Below are 14,208 nucleotides of genomic sequence, written 5' to 3'. Positions count from 1 at the left end.
GAGACTTAGATTACTAAGCAAATGCAGGGCCTTGAGAGATCCCAGATTTTACCGTAGAGGGAATCCAACACACTGGGTAGAGAAATGTCTGAGGTCCTGCCTTGATAATTCAGGTAGGCCGCCACTACTGTGTAGTCTGTTGCTATCAGAATGTAGCTGAAGGGAGAAGTTTGTGGGGAAGAGAACTTCAGGAAGCTCACCTGATGGCTGTCAGTTCCAGGTTGTCAATATGGACCTTGCATTGCTGAACACACAGTGTCTTCTGAACTACCTGTGATGAAGTGTGAGCACATCATCTGAGGAGGATGGCATTTGTGATTATGTATATTTGTTGGGTTGCCTTGAAATAAGGGGTAAATTTTCTTGGAGTTGGAGCTCCCTAGTCACTTATTGTGGGAAGCTATTACTAGCTGAGTAAAAGAAACTAGACGTTCTGTCCTCTTTTGTGTCAAATGAGGGAAGGATACTTGATGATGAAGAAGAAGAAATTTGGAACATAGCCTGGCCCACAGAACCAAGTCTTGACATAAGAGAAACTCCTTGTTCTTTCTTCCCTCCTCTGTAGTGAATTTATGTAAATAATTTTGTAACACAACCTTTGCTTTATAGAGCTGCATTGGACCGAGCTACTGTGCTGTTGAGTATGAAAAAAGGTGGAAAGCGTATAGACAGCGTATGGGGATCAGGTGGAGGACAGCAATCTGTAAAACATCTTGTTAAAGAGGTAGCTAATTTGTAAAAAACCTATTGTGTGTGTGTGTGTGTGTGTGCAAGCTCGTGCAGATTGACTGGGAGGGAGGAAAGAGATGCATTAACCCTGCACCTAAATCGTATTCTGCTGTTTTGAAATGTGTATTTATTATGAATTAAAGATGTTGACCATTACATTGACTGAAAAGGATGTTTGTCCTCTGTAGGCTTGTTTAGTACTTGGCTTTGTACAGTGAACACCCTAACGATAATACCTGCAATTAAGAGTTTATTATCTTAAAAAGATAGGCTAATGGGAGATAAGAAGCCTGAGAAATCCAGAGGGTGGGGATGATTATATTTAATTAGTCTCCCTTTTGGCCTCATGGTTGGAGGGTAGCTTTTTCAGACACTCCAATTAGGATGGGGAAGAAACAGCAGCAAGTTTGAGATACGTTCCAGATATTAGTAGAAAATTTGAAGGAAGGAGTCTGTGACTTTGAGGTTACAAACCTGGCTTAATTGGAGAATGATAGTGCCACCATAAGTAACCAAAAATGGGAGAAGATTTGGAGAAAAGAAAATGAGTTTGATCTTTGTCATATTAAGCTTGAGTGGCCCACGGGCATTTTATCAAACATTTATTTCTAATTCTGGGCTGCACGTTAAACATATGTGTGCAGACACTGCATGTTTTGAAATGGTGTCTGGATAAGTGTTCAGTTTCATACTATCTGTATAGTTAGACATAACTTCTCAATTTAAGATGTGTGTTTATTAAAATACTAGTTGCAGTTCGGGATACAAATTTTTTTTAAAATGCATGTCACTAGTTTGTTGCGCGGCTGAGTAGGGGATTTATCAGATTAATGCTAAGATTTTAAACTATACCTAGTATTTTTTTTTTTTTTAAACAAATCCAATAGATTGATATGTTGCTGAAGGAGTACCTACTTTCTGGAGATGTATCAGAAGCTGAGCGTTGCCTTCAGGAACTAGAAGTGCCTCATTTTCACCATGAACTTGTATATGAAGTAAGACAGAAATCAGACTCCTTTTATTTTTGTAACTTTTTTTTAAATTGTGGATAAATATGAGCAGATTCTAGGTTTTATTTCAGTGTGGACATGCAAGTAATGTAACTGAACTCTGAAGTTCAGCTCCTAAATATTAATGGTATCAGATGTCTAAATTCTCTAAGTACAGTGCATGCTACTTGTGCTTGGGTAAACTGTTGGTGTCTTCAGGAAGATGTAGAATTAAACTGTATTTATTACATGAATGGGGCAGTTACAGGATATTTTGTACTGAAAGAGCCATTTCAGTTGTCTGCTGTGGAATAATGGCAAGAAAAATCCCATGCTCCAGTTTTGTAGTTTCGTTAAACCTAGATTTTCTTGTTGGTAGTGCTGTGAGCTATTTATTACAGCAGGTTTCAAGCAGATAGATTGCTCTTTTAATAGGTCTTTACCACTTCTGTTAGGTTATACAGTCAATCCTTCACTAGTGGAGGATTGCTCCCTGTAGTATACTTCCTAATATTTTGTCTAATCTATTTTTAAATGCCCTGAGAGAGGGAGGAGAGACTATTCCACAGTCTAATACTGCCTTCTGTCAGTACATTTTTGCTGATATTGAACCAAATGTTTCCCTTTTTATAAAGTTGCTCCTTCATTCTCAAGAAGCTCGTTTGTCTTGGTGTTTTACACCCTTCAAATGTGTGTAAATTTTAATTCTCCATTGTGGTGTCTGTCTGATGCAAATACATGACATCAGAAAGTAGAGCCATCCACACTGCTGCTAACTGATGCCTGAGTACAGGGTCATGTGATTTAGAGTACCTCTAGAAATAGTCCAGAAAGCTTTTGTTCTCTCTCTCCTCTTGCCTGGTGGTCTGTATACCTATGGTAACCTCTTCCTTGTTTTCATGCTTCGTATCCTTACCCAAATAATTTTTCCACCACCTGCTTTGTTGTTATATTGTAGTATACTAGCATTGAAGGCGCATGTGATAAATACACATTTCTCCATGTGGAAATTTTACAACTCTGTTTGCGGCATTCACTTTTCATTTCTTGTAAAATGTACTTTTAGTTAAACACTTCCTCTTGCTTTATTTTAGGCAATTGTGATGGTTTTAGAATCGACTGGAGAAACAACCTTTAAAATGATGCTTGATTTGTTGAAATCCCTCTGGACGTCTACTGTCATTACTCTGGACCAAATGAAAAGAGTAAGTGTATTTTTCCAAAATATAATTGGAATAGTAATTCACAAAAAAATTGTTGTGTGTTTTCAAACGTCATTCCTGTTTTACACCTTCTCTTAAACTATAGATGGTGATCCATTGTTATCAATGGTACTGCTGTGGTTCTGTTGGCCCTCCGGTGACTTGTACAAATAGGCAATAGCTGATGTTTCCAAGATAGAGCAATAAATGTTGTGTACCAAGGGGGTACAAACGAACTTCAACAGTGTTGTCTTGTGGAGCTGCAGAGTTGAGAATAATTTAAAATATGTTCTAATAACAAGGAAACGTTGAGGTGTCTTACTGAATTATGTGGTTTAATTACTAAAAATTTAAATCTTTCATAATGTTGCAATATAAAATGTTTCTATAGATCTTGACCAGCCATTCTTACTGAAGTAGCCTTATTTAGACTTACTTGATTTAAAAAAAAATTACTTGGAGTATAAAAACAAAATCATTTAGCTATATCTGAACTGAATTGTAGTTCTGCCATAAGCCCTGAACAAGTGACCGCATATAGTTGTGTTGTCCCACACACTGGGAACCACTCTGTGACACATTCACAATCTAAGTTTCCATCTCCTCCCTACCGTCTACTCCGTTTCCCTTGCTCTGGGGGGAAGTGATTTTGTGTTGGGCACAGACTATTCAGCTGTCCGAGCTGGTGTGTTAGGGAGATGCTTAATGATTGGAGGAATGGTAAAACTCCAGAAACTGCTCCCTCTCTGATGTTACTACCCATGAGACTATGCTGTACAGGCAGGTTAGCCTGGTCACAGACAGGTCCTCTGATTTTGGGGAATCTTAAAATTTAGTTCATCTACCTAGGTAATACTGTGTTCTATAGTGTGGTGCTAACTTGCCGCTGAGGTGGTGTAGATTCCTTGAAATTATTTTTAATACTTTTTAAAAATTAATAAATTACTTGGATTATTATAATCCCCTCAGAGAGTATAAAAGGGTAACCCTTTCTTGTAGAAAAATGTGAGTTCATTACCCTAATTCTGATATTGCAGGGTTATGAACGAGTTTACCGTGAAATCCCAGATATTAACCTGGATGTGCCACATTCGTACTCTGTGCTTGAGCGGTTTGTAGAGGAATGCTTTCAGGCCGGAATCATTTCCAAACCACTGAGAGACCTCTGTCCTTCAAGGTACTTTTCATATAATTATAAACAGAGCTGGTATACTAAGTTTGCCTGACATTTCCCATTATAAGACCCTGTCTTCAGTGGCTTAGAACTTTGCCAAACTTTAAGCATTTAGACTGAAACTTTCCATGCTGGGTGTCTGCCTGAGGCTGACTTCTTTTGGAAAATATCAGCCAAAAGGGTAGAGCAGTTGCTGAGAATGAACCTAGGAAATAATACGTTGTTTGGTCAATGTTAAAAAATCATGCCAACTTTTTCTTTGGAAAGCTCTAGAGTGCCCATGCTTTGGACCAGGAATTTGAAATTTGGCAGGAGGTGGCTGCTGTGTCAGGGATGTGTCTTTCACTATCCCTATGAAAATCTGCCCAAATTTGGTCAATTTATAAGCCTTTGAAAACTCATGCTCTTATATGTTTTAGATTTTAACAGCTACATTCCCCAAAGATTCCATCTGCACTTGGCATCCGCCACTCCAGGACTTTCCCTGTAATTGCAGCTCCAGCCTGCTGCAGGCCATACCTAAACTGAGAGCAGGGAGACCATCTCAACTGTGTTCTCAAGGAGACCCCCTTTGGGTAGCATGGAGGATGAAGTTGCCTGATTTTTGAATACAGATGGGATAGCAGGGAGAACTGGAAATAGCTGTGTGAAGAGATTTGGACAAGGAATTGGGGGTGGGGTGGGGAATGATGACACTGAGATTGGGTTACGAACTGGGGAGGGAGGTCAGGGATGAGTAATATGAAGGAGGGGCAGCAACTGGAGGCTAGGGTTGTAGGGAGAGACTGATCAGATGAGAAGCTGGGAGTTGGAGGAACTGGAACTGGCTGGGCAAGGAGACCTGCCTCAGTTAAGACATAAAATAGATAATGCTCATGTAATGAGCAGCTATTCGATATTTTGTTTTATCCTCATTGTTCAGTAGGTGGCCCAGTGCCTTTATTTCTTGAGCTCTGGGGCATTGAGCTCTTAACACTGTACTCCTCTTTCACTTTTTAAAAAAAGTGAGTTTTGCAAATTTATTCTGCCTATTCACAAGGCATTGTTACTATGGGTTAGGTTAGATACTATATTTTTTAAAGGTCCTTTTTTATTTGATCTGCTGAAAATTAGGTTTCTCATATAGAAATTATCTTCCTGATGGCAATAAAGTCAGTTTGTAAAATTTTAATGAGTTTATTCGTATCCCAGAGAGAGCCAACATCCATAAACTAGGGACTTAAAATTGTCCCTTGTTCTGTTCTTTGAGGAATCAAATCCATTCAGTTTTATACTGACACATTCCCTGGTATATTTTTTTTTTTTTACATCATTTAAAATTAAAGCTCCATTATACTTCAGTTCTAGTGACTGTATGTAGAAGCACTATCAAAATTAAGTTTTTGTAACCTTTAATTAAACCTCTCATCTCCCCAGATTAATGTTTGCAAAGCACTTTTGAGCTTTGTAATTGGAAGGCCCTATAAAATGTGCAAAGGATTATAACTTTCTGTCCTAGAGATTATTCCTCCCACTTGGGTTTGAGGCCCAATGACAAGGCAGCATAGGGAAGGATGCTTTGCATGACTTTGTACTATTCCTGCTCTTTGGCTAAATAGAGCTGCACTATCTTGGCTGTCAAGCTAGCACCTTTCTCAGGTTCTAACACTATAAGGAGTTCTAAGAAAGGGAGAAAGAAGTATTATGCCTGTTAAGAAACTTGAGAGTCAAGTTTTGAAAAGCCTAGTATAAATACAGTGTTCTGTGTAGAATATTCAGATTGATTATGTGGCCTTTTCAGATGATCAAGAATTTGACAGGTAATAGTGCTGATCACCATGTTACTCCCAGGACCTGTGAAGTGGTGCAGGGGATCACTCTAAGCTATAGTAAATAAAGAAAGACTATTGACACGAATGTGAAATTTATAATCTTGTATTTTGTTTTTCCTTACAGGGGAAGGAAGCGCTTTGTAAGTGAAGGAGATGGAGGTCGTCTTAAACTAGAGAGCTACTGAGTACAGAAACCAACTCTTGCAGCCTTAGATGTTTAAAGGGAAAAAATATATTCTTTATCTAAATTGTAAGAGTTGCTTAGCACAGTTCATATATAATTTTTTAAAGCACTTGTTTTGGGTACAAATCATTTCTGAAATAGTTTTGTAAATTTATATTCAGGAAGGGCATATAGTAGAACAGAACAAGTAACCACATTTCAGTGGTGGTGCCTTCAAATAAGCTACCCTTTTGTAAGTGCCATATGTTTATGACCTAATCATTCCATGTTCTGCATTGATGTCTGACTGTCACTCCTTTCCTTCAAGGACAGTGTTTTTGTAGTAAAATCACTGGTTTATACAAAGCTTTATTATAGAGGGGTCAAGTTAAACTGCTGTAACCTCATTTGGGCTGCTGCTGTTGAAATGCTGTGCTTTGGGAGGAAAAATGGTTATTTCTTTAAAGAATCTAAAAAATGGATTTGGTCATAAGACGTATTCATCTTTTCCAGGGGAATGCACTGATTGGTCTTAAAGACCAGTGCAGTAAAAGGTGTCTGGAACATCTATTTCTCTACAAAACTGGAAAAAATGAACAGTTCTGTAGAATGTATTACAAAATAAATTTTTGTAAAGCTATCCTCTTTCTTTGTTTTTATATAAGCAGTTTTGGAAAGCTCTTTGTGTCCTCTGCAGATAATCTTTGAACCAGGTGCCAGTAAAATACATATCTAAAAAGTACCCTTTTGCATAGCATTTTGCAGAGGATTAATGAATACCTAAACTGAAAGGGACATTTTACCAAAGACTTCCCTGAAAATGGGTACAATTTATGCAATCATATCTTTTCCTCAGTGTTAACTGTGCAATTGTGTTTTTTTTTTTTTTTTTTTTTTTTAAACCACAAAATTTCAGTACATACTTGCTACCATGCAGGGCCGACTCTAACTTTTTTGCTGCCCCAAGCAGCAAAAAAAAGCGCCCCGCGCCGCCTCCCCCCCCCCCCCCCCCCCCCCCCCCCCGGGCCCCACCCCCCTCCCCCCCCCCGAGCCCCCCCGCCCCCCCCCCCCCCCCCGAGCGCTGAGCCCCGCGCCGCCAGAGCGCCCCCGCGGAATGCTGCGCCACGCTCCCCCCGCCGCCCCTTACCAGGTGCCGCCCCAAGCATGTGCTTGGGTGCCTGGAGCTGGCCCTGCTACCATGAAAGTAATTACCTTAGTTATAATGTTTGCGTTTCCAAAATTAACTTGTTTAAGCTCCTGCCATCCTATTTATTCAGGCTTTTGAAGCTAGTAGCCTCTCCAGATTTATATTTACTCTTTCACCGCTTCTTTTAAAATTGTTTTAGAAAAGGTTTATCTTAAAAAAACAAAAGCCCAACAAACAAACAAACAAACCCTTGGCATTAGATACTAATATGGATTCACAGGGGTATAATGGAAGCTCAAACGTTTAGATGGTATTAACAGTATATGCTATTGTCTACATATAGAAAACAAAGGTGACTGCCCATATACAGTGCTTGATCCTAAATATAACAAATATAATAATTACAAATTCTGGTGTGTGTGTGACCATTAATGGGCAAGTGTTCCAAATCAGAAGGTACTCTTCAATATGAAGCACACACTGTACCAGTTTTATCCTAGAACTGATATTGTATGCCATTTTGTAATAAGTAAAGCAGCAGCCTGCAGTTCTAGTAAACATTATCCAGGGCCCCTGTATTGATGTATACACCTGTTCCTTTATCAGAGTAATGGAATGAGTAGCTGTATTGGTATTAACTACTCCAAACCTGTTAGAGACTGGGTGGGTGAAGTAAGCATTCAAGATTACAGTAATTGTCTGGTTTCACCCACATAGTGATTATTGGGCATTTAGTGCACTGGATGAGGTACACCACATGTTGTGATAGGCATGTGTAGGACCCAGGGATCTTGAAAGGTGGAACATGGGGATGCTGAGAAGGTTAATTTTCTTTAATAAATAAATAAATAAAAGTTTGGGGGCATTTTTATTTTTATTTAGTGCGGAGTATCAACCTATGGTGCCAGAATGTCAACACTTTCAAAAGATGAGCCTGAGAGTCTAAATTCATAATTTTGATAAACACTAAAAATCCTGGTTTTAACAAAGACCCTGGATTTATGGCTTATTACAACAATCTCTAACCTACTAACTCCACTTTTTGTCCTATGATTACAGGGATGTTAACAGGCCACTTCACCTGGAATGGTCCCTTAGTTTAGCATAAGCAGTTGGCGCATATTCTATCAGTTCCACCTTGTATTTAGCTATGATATCCTGAGTACCTTTCCAGACCTGAGGAAGAGCTCTGTGTAGCTTGAAAGCTTCTCTCTGACCAACAGAAGTTAGTTTAATAAACTATATTGCCTCACCCACCTTGCCTTGCTAATACCCTGGGACCAACATGGCTCCCCCACCACCAAATCTGTTAATCTAGAATATGGTTGCCCAGTGGTGCCTTATATACTTCCAGCATGTTGATTTCAGCTATATTTAGAACTCTGGCAATCAGGAAACAGTGTAAAGGTGCACACCTCCCTTACAACACAACCTTAACTCTGCCCCCTGGAGCTAGTAGCCCCTGGAATAGGACAGGAAGGATGGTGCCACAATAAGTTGACATGAAGAATGAATAAGAGACTAGGCCATGGTTTGTGTTACATTCCACTGACTTGAATTGCAGTGTTTATCTGCATTCACTCTGTTTAAGTGCAGCTGAATTGAATGATGGCAGGATTAAGTGGAGCAGGCTGGCAAAAGCGGTCACTGTGATATGAGGAGAGGTACATGTATAGTAGGTAGTATGCCTCATTGCAACAGTGAGTTCTGTAGGCTGCCAGTAGCACTGCATAAGGACTGGCAGCAGCCTGGTGCTATACATGACTGGTCTTGAGGGCTTAGTGAGGGGTAAGCAAAGGCAACGTCTCAAAAAGGAATACTTATGAGACGAAGCTGAAGGGATGGTAACATTTTGCAAATCTGAGGTGGCTTCTCTTTGCTACATTTGACCTAAAGCCAAATATTGCTTCTGAAAAGTGAAGGTGTTACTTTGTTCTACAGTGTGTGTTTTATAGTATCTGTAAGGGTAGTTGATTTCCCCCCCCCCCTTTTTTTTTTTAAATAACTTTTCAGCATCCTCATGTTCCACTAACAAGTTCTACCCCTGGCTCCTTTGCCACTCAGAGAATGCCTTGGCTGTTTGTTGGTCTATGCCCTGGCCGTGTATCAACTGTTCTAATCTCATCTCTCTATTTGGGAATGGGCACAAGCAAGGAATACACTGCTTGAGCTAGGGAGAGGATGCAGGGAGCCGACATGGAGTCAGTGGGGGACCTGGTTTAAAGGGGAGGGGGGTGTACAAATAAGTGGCATGGATGTTGGATATTTGGGGGTGAGACCTGAAATGCCCTCTATTCCCCTCAGCACTGGTCTTGACCCATTCCTGTCCTCACACTCTTGTGCTGCTGGGATCCCTTTTTCTCCAGGAACAGTACTGAGTGGACAGGTGAATCTGGAGGGGGAGTACTGGGTTCCTTCCCCAGATCAGGAAGCAGTAGAGGGGAAAGGAGACCCTGTGGGCTGAGGAATTGTTGGGCAAGACAGAATGTTTGTATGGGGTTGGGGTATACATAGATGGCTCCAGTTCCCTTCCTCTTCAAGTGCATCTGAGAAGAGGAGGGTGCCTAATTCTGCTTGCTTCTGCTTTGTCAGTGATTGAGCTACCTGAGAGCACATTTCTTTTGAGCAGCTCTGATTTGTTGTTGAGGGATTATAATAAAACTTTTTATGGAAACCCTCTTCAAAACCATAGTCATCAATCTGGGCTATAAAAACACTAGTGCTTGGATGAACCCTAACACTAGTAAAGATTGTTGAGGGGGGTGGCTGGCCCTGCATGCAGTAGCTGTATGAGAGCACAGCCCTAAAGCTACTCTAGGGGGTGGGAGGAGATGATGCCTCTCCCTGCTGCAGGACCCTCTGGGAGTGGGCAGCAGCCCCAGGGGTTCCTGTAGCTGGAGGAGGCTTGTGGAGTTGCACCAATCTTCCCTGTGCTGCTGGGAGTGCCCCAGCAAAAGGGGCTCCTAGCTGCTGGGCAGGGCTGGGGCAGGCCAAGACTTGCTCTTCCCCAAAGCAGCCCGCAGGGAATCTCTCACTGCTGCAGACAGCTCTGCACGCCCTCCTCCCCACACTGTAAAGCACTGAAGGCAGCACAGAAATGAGTGGCAATCCCATGCCCCTACTACAACAAGTTTGTAAACCTCCCTCCCCCTGAAAAATTCCCTTTTGGGTCAGGAACCCCACACTTACACCACCATGAAGTTTCAGATTTAAACATCTGAAAATGTGAAATTTGTCAATTTTCAAATCCTATGGCTGTGAAATTGACAATATTGGCCCATGAACTTCCTATACGTCAGTTAGCCATTTGACCAAATGACCCAGCACCTTAGTCCCATGGTTCAGAAAGAGGTTTGAGTAAGAAGCATGATTACATTACCCTAGTTGTTTATTAGTATTAATTTAATAGGGGGAAGATGACAGACTAAGATCTTTGACAAATTAGAAGCAAATCTAAAGTAAAATTAAAAATTGTGGTTGTAGGGCAAAAGTTGTGAAAGGTCCCTCCTGCCCAATGAGGNCTCTAGACCATCAACCTTATCCAATACTCATCAGGCACAATAAATCAAGACTATGCCAGTAAGCATGTGGATTGTAGAGCACTTATGTAGTGCTTTAGACAGTAAGCACTGCTTAACCTCTAGCAGAGCTGTGCTCTAACATAATAGTAGACCAGAATGGCCAGGCAAGATTTGTAACATTTCAGAAGTGTAACATCTGCAGCCTCCAGTAATGAATAAAGTACAGTAACTCCTCACTTAACATCCTCCCACTTAACGTTGTTTCAAAGTTACGTCGCTGCTCAATTAGGGAACATACTCATTTAAAGTTGTGCGATGCTCCCTTATAACGTCGTTTGGCTGCCTGCTCTGTCCACTGCTTTAAGATTCTGTGGAAGAGCAGCGACTTTATAAGGGAGCATTGCACAAGCTCCTCTTCTCCACCTCCTCCCCCTCCCTCCCAGTGCTTCCCCCACCACAAAACAGCTGTTTGGCAGCACTTAGGACTTGGTGGGGGGGGGAGGGAAGGAGGAGCAGGGATGCAGCTGCTCCAGAGAGGAGGTGCAGTGGGGGTGGGAAGAGGTGGGCCTGGAGCATCCCCCGGCCAAGTCAGCACCTGTTCTTCTCCGGGGAAGCTGCTGCTGTGAAGGTGCTTCCTAGCCCCCTTGCCTGCAGTGGGCTGTGCCTGTGTGGGGTAAGCCAGGGGCACTTCCCAACCACAGCACAGTACTGTACAGTATATAATGCCTTTTGTCTGACCCCAACAAATTGCCTTGGAACCTAACCCCCCGCATTTACATTAAATCTTATGGGAAAATTGGATTCGTTTAACATCGTTTCACTTAAAGTTGCATTTTTCAGGAACGTAACTACAACATTAAGTGAGGAGTCACTCTAAAGTGAATAGGTTACAGAAAAAAAAAAATTAAGTATGTTGAGACTTCATGGGGCTTTTTTTTTTTTTTTTCCTCCTTTCTTTCAAGCCAGCACAATTATGGAGCTTTTTAAAAAAGAAATCAAGCTGAGATAAGCTGAAAGCCGCAACTACACAGAAGATAGTAGTAAGCATACTAACAAAAGACTCATCTTAAGCAAAATCTACAGACATTTATATGTATAATATAAGAAGACAGGAGCTAAGAAAGTTTAGTATGGACTTTTACCATTTCTGTACAGCAAACATCACTAGATTAATATACACAAACTAAAGGTACAATATTTAGGTGAAATATTTCTTAGAGGGGGTGAACCATCATGCACCCTATTGTTGGCTTTGTTGCTGCTGCTCCCTCTGTGCCACTTCTTGCTGGCGAATTGTCTCCTGTGCGGCTCGCTGCATTTTTTCTAGCTTTTCTAGGGTAACAGATTTTAAAGGCAACAGTTTTGGCTTACATAACACCATGGTAGCCACATCCTCCACTGACAACTGCCCTGAAGCGTAGAAGGAAAAATAAGAATATGTAAATTTCATATAATTGGCATAATTTTACAACCAAGTATAAATACATCTCAAATAAGAGCACCAAGTGTCATTGGAAAACCTAGTGTGTATATACAAGATCATACTTAATTTTGGACAAGATAGCATTCGTTTTCAGGAAGAATATACTGTTCTTTTGGGGAAAAGGTTTGCGAAAGCATAAGTCATTATCCTCAACTGATAAAGAAACCAGCTTGTTTTTCAGAAGTGGACCTATAGTCTGATTTTGAACCACAGGAAAAAAAATATTTGTTCAGGGACTGGAAAGTCACATGGCTGAGGGTTGGGACTTTTATATATTCAGATCTGGGCAAAAAATACAGACATCTAGACTATCATTGCTCCTCCTATTTATCTCCTAAAAAATCAAGTTAATGACTAGGAGTCTCAGCTTTCCAATGGTAGCCAAGCAGATTGCTAATGTAATATAATGCCTTATTTCCTCACGTGACAGCTTTCCTGCCTTTCAGTGCCTACATTTTTACCAGCACAGCTACTAGAATTCAGTGCTTTACTGTCTGAAAGCAGCCCTGCAATCCCAACGTTCAAACTATATTGTTAGAACTAACAATTAGAATGAAGTTGTGAAAACCATTTTATGATTAAGATGGGGGTGGGATATGGGGAAGGTAAGTAAAACGGTAATCATAATGTGAGCTTCCTTTCTACTGTTTTCTGTCAGAGCTTACAATAGTTTGTAAACACGAATGTATGTGCTTTCAAATGCCCTGACTGGTTAGGGGAAGAGTGATCAAAGTAAAAACAGGATTCCTGCTTTAATTGAGAATATGCGTCCACACACTTAATTGGTCTTGTCTAGGGCTGTGGCTTTGAGAGCTCTCCCAGCGCTGCAGGTACTCCACCTCCGCGAGGAGATTAGTTTACAGCGCTAGGACTGTTTACAGTGGTGCTTTACAGCACTGAAACTTGCTGTGCTCAGGGGGGGTGTTTTTTCACACCCCTGAGCGAGAAAGTTGCAGCGCCGTAAAGCGCCACTGTAGCCATAGCCTTCATCAGGAAGGTGCGGGAGTAGCTGGCTTTTGGTTTGCTAGAGGTTCTAGTTGCTGTAAGAGGCAGTGGTTCTCAAACTTTTGTAGGGGTGACCCCTTTTTACACAGCAAGCCTCTGAGAGCAACCCCGCCTTGTAAATTAACCCCCCTTTTTAAAAAACATGTAACACTATTATAAATGCTGGCGGCAAAGCAGGGTTTTTTTTTTGGGGGGGGGGGGAGGCTGACAATTCGCAACCCCCCATTAATAACCCTGATCCCCAGTTGGAGAACCCCTGCTGTGACTACCCACTGATTGATAAATCTCGGTGCATGGTGCTTAAGAGAAAACCAAGGCCACGTCTCTACTCCTAAGATCTTATCACGGGGGGGAGGGGGTGTCCATCCACCCCAGAGAGGAAGGCCTGGCACACCCGTGCTAACTGAATCGAGCTAGCGCGGGCAACACGGGGCTAAGTGCTCCAGGAGCAGCCCGCCGAGAAGTCGGGGTACGTGCCCCCCCCGACCCCTCGCTGGCCGGCGGTGTGACCCCAGCGCCCCGGGGGGGGGAGACGAGGCGGTGGGGGGCTGCGGGCCGGGCGCAGACGGCACGGCCCTTACCTTGCTTGGGCAGCACCTCCCGGAAGAGGGACTTGCCCTCAGGCATGGCGGCGTCGAGCGGATGCTCCCAGCCCGGCCCGGCCCCCGTTGCTAGGGCCCGGGCAGGCCGCAGGGAACCTTCAACCTGCCCGTATCCGTGCGTCAGCACGGCACGCGTACCGCGCGCGCAGCGTCCTATCGTCACCGCCACCGCCATCTCCCCACCCCAGCAGCGCGCAAACGCAAGCGCGCTGCCCATCGACCCTCCTTGTGCTGGAGGTCTGAACGCATGCGCAGTGCCCCCACGATACTAGCGCTCCCACCATGCCCTGCGCTGTCTTGTTCCATGCGGCCCTGTCGTCGTTGAGAAGCCTGGTCTCTTGTGGGGGGCACTGCATGCTGGGAATTGTAGTCCCACTGCATG

General features: G+C 42.5%; 2 protein-coding genes across 3 annotated transcripts in view; one reads left to right on the top strand and one right to left on the bottom strand.

Moving 5' to 3' along the window:
- Positions 1–6,708, top strand: part of PDCD4 (programmed cell death 4) — a 29,764-nt gene extending 23,056 nt beyond the window's left edge. For both annotated transcript variants that reach the window (XM_034776037.1, XM_034776036.1), the window contains 5 exons: positions 610–724; positions 1,617–1,724; positions 2,813–2,923; positions 3,958–4,097; positions 6,030–6,708. In XM_034776037.1, the coding sequence (XP_034631928.1) occupies positions 610–724; positions 1,617–1,724; positions 2,813–2,923; positions 3,958–4,097; positions 6,030–6,090 (535 nt within the window). In that variant the 3' untranslated portion in view covers positions 6,091–6,708. The remainder of the gene's footprint in view (positions 1–609; positions 725–1,616; positions 1,725–2,812; positions 2,924–3,957; positions 4,098–6,029) is intronic.
- Positions 6,709–11,802: 5,094 nt separating this feature from the next.
- On the bottom strand, positions 11,803–13,997 carry BBIP1 (BBSome interacting protein 1). Its single transcript, XM_034777871.1, has 2 exons — positions 13,806–13,997; positions 11,803–12,146 (listed from the first exon to the last, which is right to left on the bottom strand). Exons 1-2 carry the CDS (start codon positions 13,849–13,851, stop codon positions 11,977–11,979), a joined length of 216 nt encoding a protein of 71 aa, XP_034633762.1. The 5' UTR covers positions 13,852–13,997; the 3' UTR covers positions 11,803–11,976.
- Between the last annotated feature and the right edge of the window lie 211 nt (positions 13,998–14,208).

The sequence above is a fragment of the Trachemys scripta genome, chromosome 7, assembly GCF_013100865.1.
Source record: "Trachemys scripta elegans isolate TJP31775 chromosome 7, CAS_Tse_1.0, whole genome shotgun sequence".
Taxonomy (NCBI): Eukaryota; Metazoa; Chordata; order Testudines; family Emydidae; genus Trachemys; species Trachemys scripta.
Note: the sequence above shows the minus strand (reverse complement) of the source record. Positions and strands in the feature narration are given on the sequence as shown.

Bases quoted from the DNA above. Each gene is read 5' to 3' on its own strand.
- BBIP1 (XM_034777871.1), bottom strand. From the start codon at position 13,851: ATGCCTGAGGGCAAGTCCCTCTTCCGGGAGGTGCTGCCCAAGCAAG. The intron at 12,147-13,805 runs GTAAGGGCCGTG...TCTACGCTTCAG, and splicing joins GGAGGTGCTGCCCAAGCAAG to GGCAGTTGTCAGTGGAGGAT.